This window comes from Ochotona curzoniae, unplaced genomic scaffold (assembly GCF_017591425.1).
Source record: "Ochotona curzoniae isolate NIBS_2020 unplaced genomic scaffold, NIBS_Ocur_1.0 patch86, whole genome shotgun sequence".
NCBI classification, from domain to species: Eukaryota; Metazoa; Chordata; class Mammalia; order Lagomorpha; family Ochotonidae; genus Ochotona; species Ochotona curzoniae.
The window spans coordinates 1-5,244 of NW_024467068.1; the positions used below are offsets into that span (position 1 = coordinate 1).

Below are 5,244 nucleotides of genomic sequence, written 5' to 3' on the forward strand. Positions count from 1 at the left end.
AAGTGTGTCTTAGTAGGAAGCTGGAGTAGAAGCAGAGGGGCTGAAGCTCAAATGCAGGATGTCTCATATTCGATGCTGGCATTGTAAGCATCATCTTGACCCTGCCCTAACACCTGCTTCCACGGTACACTTAACTCTTGACCTGGTGTTACAAGCAAACTGTGTATTTTTCTTCTAGGTTCCAGCACCAGAGCAAGTTGAAAAATGTGGTGTGAGCAATATAACGGAAGCCAAACTCGTTGTTTTCCTGACATCAACATTTATTAAGGTAATTAAGAATTTATAAATCATTAATATGATTTCCATTTAGGACACCTCTTTGTAACATCAGATAATTCTAATTATAATTATACTGTTCTGAAGCACTATGGTTTGTAATTGAAAACTTAATATGTTAAGTGATAGCAGAGAGTGGAATTTTTTTTTTTAATTCTGAGTGAGTTTTGTATGGTAGTGGCATATAAGCTTTTACACTGTTGGAATCCTCTAACAATCAAAGGATAATCACTACCTGAGGATAGATATTGACAATAGATTTTCAGCAAATTAAATAATTGTGTGTACTTCTTGAGATAGCTTCATCTGTTAAAACATATATTAATGTTTATGATACTATAAATATTTGATTAAATTTAGTAATGCTAAAATTGAAAGTCAGGACTTTTTACTTTAAATTTTGTTCTTTTCTGTTCAGGCCGGATGTAATCCCTCTGATATTGGTATCATTGCACCGTACCGACAGCAGTTAAAGATCATCAGTGATTTATTGGCACATTCTTCAGTTGGCATGGTGGAAGTAAACACAGTAGACAAATACCAAGGAAGAGACAAAAGTATTGTCCTTGTGTCTTTTGTTAGAAGTAATAAGGATGGAACTGTGAGTTTATTGGGATATTTCTTTCTTTTTATAAGTTGTTTAAAAAAGTAAAGCTACCATCTCGATCCTTTTTAAGTGTATGATCCCAGTGTTCAGCTTATTTATATTGCTGATCCAGAGATCTCTAAGACTTTTTCATTTTACAAATCTGGGATTCTATACACAGAGCCAGCTCTCATTTCCTCCTTCCCTCTGCCCCAGAACCACCATTCTCTTGTCTCTGGATTTGACAACTCAGGTACTTCATAGTAGTAGAATTGTATACTATTTGTGTGGCTGGCTTAGTTTTACTTAGCCAGCAACTTCCATATTGTAGCATGTGACATTTCTTTTTTAAAAAATGAATTTTCAGTTGATACATAGAAGTTGTAAATGTTTATGGCATACCATCTGATGCCTTAATACATGTGTACGTTGTATAGTGTCCAAAGTAAACATATCTATCGTCTTAAACATTTATCATTTCTTTATGGTGAAAGCATTCAAAAACCTTTCTGCTAGCTTTTTAAAAGAGAAATATGCAGTACGTTATTGTCCGCAGTTACTCTGTTGTACTGTGCAACACCAGAACTTTTTACTCCTATCTTATCTTAGTGCCTCCCTCTGCTCTCCCCAGCCTCTGGTGGCTGTTATGCTCTCAACTTCCGTGAGATAACCTTCTCAGACTCTACATATGAGTGAGATTATGTGGCACTTGTTTTCTGTGCTTGGCTTATGTCCCTTAACACGGTGACCTCTAGTTCCATTCAGATTTCTACAGATGACCAGCTTTCCTGCTTCGTAGTATTGTATTATATAAAAGGCCATTTACTTCCTTCTTTCTTTCCTTTCTTCCTTCCCTCCCTTCCTCCTTTGTTCCTTCTTTCTTCCCTCCCTCTTTCCTTGCTTGCTTGCTTGCTTTCAGATTTTATGTTCTCTGAAAGGCAAGAGTGACAGATGGGGAGAGGCAGAGTAGTAGAGATCTCCCATATGCTGGTTCACTCTGCAGAACGCTGGAAGAACCAAGTCTGTTCCTGAGTGAAGAGAGGAAACAGTCTCCCCATGTGGGTCCAGGAGCCCGAGTGGAAGATTTGTCATCTTCCACTGCTTTCCCAGTTACATTAGTAGGGGGCTGAATTGGAAGTAAAGCAGCTGGGACTTGAACTGGTATCATATGGGATGTCATTGTTGCAGGTGGCGGCTTAATGTGCTGTGCTATAATGCCAGCCTTGGACACATTTTCTTTATCCATTTATCAGTTGACAGACACTTAGGTTGTTTCATTTCTTGGCTGTTATGAATAGTACTAAAGTAAACACAGGAGTGAAAATGTCTCTTGGACAGATTAATTTTATTTCCCTTGGAAATATACGCAGGAGTGGGCTTCCTGGGTCACACAGTGGTTGTACTAGCTCTTGAGGGACCTGCACCCTCTTTTTCTCGATGGCTGTACTAATCTGTGTTCCCAGCAGTGCCGTGCAAGGGCTTCCTCCTTTCCTCACCAGCACTTTCTGTCTTGATGGTAGCTCATACAATTAGAGTGTGCGAATTTCTCATTGTGACTCCTGTGTGCATTTCTCTGATGATTAGTGATGCTGATCATTTTTTCCTGCTTCCTTTTCAAGTCTGAATAATTCTAGGTCTTTGTTTTTTCATTTGTATCTCTCACCTTCTCAGTTCTTATATATATTCATATATTGGGATTTCTGGTAACCGAGATAATATACACAGGATTGTGAGCTTTGCTGGTTCCACTTAATTGGCTTGGCCATCTTGCCAAGTGGGTTTGTACACAGAAACCAGTTTCATTCTGTTGTGACGGTTGTGCTGTTGTCCATTGGATAAATGTGTCACAATATACTCAACCATTCCCTAAATCTTTCAGTGTTACGGCTTTTTACTACTATTACAGCTGGGGCTACAGTGAGTGGAGATGACATCAGTCATTTATTTTTAGCATATGTAATTATTGATTTAAAGTCATGACTATAGGGTATCACAACATAAAAATGCATTACATTAATACTGTGCACAAGGGTTTCCAACTGCCTAGCATTTGCAATGTGTTTATGAATCTTTCTGGGAATTTGTATCTGAAAGAAAGAAAATAGGGCCTAGCGTGATGGTTCAATTGGTTAATCCTCCATGTCCAAGCTCAGGGATCCAATGTGGGTACCCGTTCATGTCCCGGCTGCTCCATTTCCCATCCAACTCCCTGTTTGTGGCCTGGGAAAGCACTCGAGGACAGCCCAAAGCTTTGGGCCCTTCCTGGCTTCGGATCGTCCCAACTTTGGCTGTTGCAACTACTTGGAGAGTGAATCAGTAGATGGAAGATCTTTCTCTCATCTTCTTTCTGTAAATCTCCCAGTATAATAAAAACAATTTTTTTTTTTTAACAAAGTAGGAAAATAATTCAAGACAATTATGTTCTTTTTCAGGACAAAAGAAAATATAATAAGAAGTTTGAAATAACTGAAAATGTTATTCCCTTACAGCTTGGTGAGCTCTTGAAAGACTGGCGCCGTCTTAACGTTGCTATAACCAGAGCCAAGCACAAGTTGATTCTGGTGGGCTGTGTGCCTTCACTCAACCGCTACCCTCCCTTGGAGAAGCTGCTTTGTCATCTAAACTCGGAAAAACTCATATCCTTTTAGTCATGAGCACATTTGATTTTGCTACAGTGAGCATTTAAAATGTGCTTGTGTGCATGAAAGCTCTGTATGTTTTCCATGGGTCTGTTTCAGAGAGCTGACTGTCCGAAGGAAATAGAAAACAATTCACTGCAGATAATGTTAGGCCAACAGTTCAAGCAGGAAGTGGACAGAGAAGAATGTTCATAAAACGGGGGAGGAAAAGAGGCACTGGATGCCTGGTCCTGGGACCAGCTCTGGTGGGATGCTTGCACAGCCATTCTGGCCCCCCACCCCAAATTTAGTTTTTTGAAAAATCTAGGACAAACCCATTGTATTAAAAAGTGAAAAATTGTCCCTTATAATATAGCAGGTTAATTTTTTGGTAGATGATTTTAAGTACCTAACTTATGTGTAGAATGCTATAAAGATCTTTACCCCTCCCCCTTTTTTTGCTCTGATACAAGCCAAATTACAAAATGTTAAATAATAATGTCATAAGAGTTTTAATGTATCTTCCTTAATTTCTTTTACATCATGGACCTTCCATCAAGAGAGGATGAAAGTCTTTGCTACGTCCTGGGTGATATTCAAAGAGGATAAAGAACTGTTTTCTTAGGAAAGGATTGTCACACTAGCTAGGCCTGGTATTTGAAATCTGAGTGTGAGGTGAAAGCAAGGCCTAGTTAAACTGTGAAAATAACACGTACCCAAAGGGTACAAAATGAGGGAAATGCACTGTGTTCAGTGTTTTAGTAGCTTATTTATTTATTTTTCTGGAAGAATCTTACTAAACCTGGAAATCCTACTGCCAAACCTATTTAACAGTGTTTTTGTAGAATAGGTTTACCCCAGGCTATATAAAGTCTGAATTCATCAGTTCTATAAATGAATTTGTACATTATCTAAAGAAATATTTAAAATTTTAACCCCTTTCAAGATGGATTTACTTTGAATCTGAACTTTATAAGCTTTAAAATTTTATCACTAATTTTGTCAAATGTTTGTGAAATTTTATTTGAAAGGTGATATAAAGTTGATTTGTCTTTACAATCTAAACACAATCTGTTATGAAATTGTACAAGCGACCCCTCTGTTATTTGAGGTCCTTGGTCCAAAGGCTATTTTGCCAGTTTTTTCCCCCCTGACTTTGCTTTATGGTATTAGATAAGTTTTTGCCTTAAACCTGGTGTTCTAAATTATAATTGTGAATTGATTGCTTCCAGTTCATTTTGTATTTCCCTGTGCTATCCTCCTTTTTTATTTTCAATGATCAGAATTCTGGGGGTAGATTTTTATATGAAAGAACATAATTCATAATTGTCTTTGAACAGAATCCTTTCCTAAATTGATAAATTGAAAAGGCATAGCCCTGTTTTCACTCCTTCACATTGACTTATTCCCTAGTTGGAACCTTTCTCAATTGTTCTGATGGTACAAAACAGCTATTTCAAAGTGATGCATTGTGTGTGGTAAGGGAGTTTACCTCAGTGTATCCATTTCCTGGTGGGAAAGCAGTCCCTCTCTTTGAGGGCTTTTTTGTTGTTGTTGTGTTAAAATACTTGCTTCTACCTCTTTTTTTTTTAAAGTTAAGTTGTTAGTTAATAAATTTTTTCTACTGATTTTACCCAGTCAATTCATTGTTACTAATTAATAATGATTACTTTTAGGGTTGTTTGACATCTTTTTATTTGTGGTAGGTGAGGTATTGGTCCTGCCTTATATAGCTGAACCGAAGAGTGCTGATCCTATAAGAAG

At 37.7% G+C, this 5,244-nt stretch overlaps 1 protein-coding gene across 1 annotated transcript; it reads left to right on the plus strand.

Annotated features, from left to right (window-relative positions):
- Nucleotides 1-178: 178 nt before the first annotated feature.
- On the plus strand, nt 179-5,244 carry LOC121168278 (DNA replication ATP-dependent helicase/nuclease DNA2-like; the record flags this gene model as incomplete). Its single annotated transcript, XM_040998208.1, has 5 exons — nt 179-268; nt 695-877; nt 3,352-3,498; nt 4,021-4,155; nt 5,187-5,244. Coding segments are annotated over 4 exons (489 nt in total), but the record flags the coding sequence as incomplete, so codon positions are not given.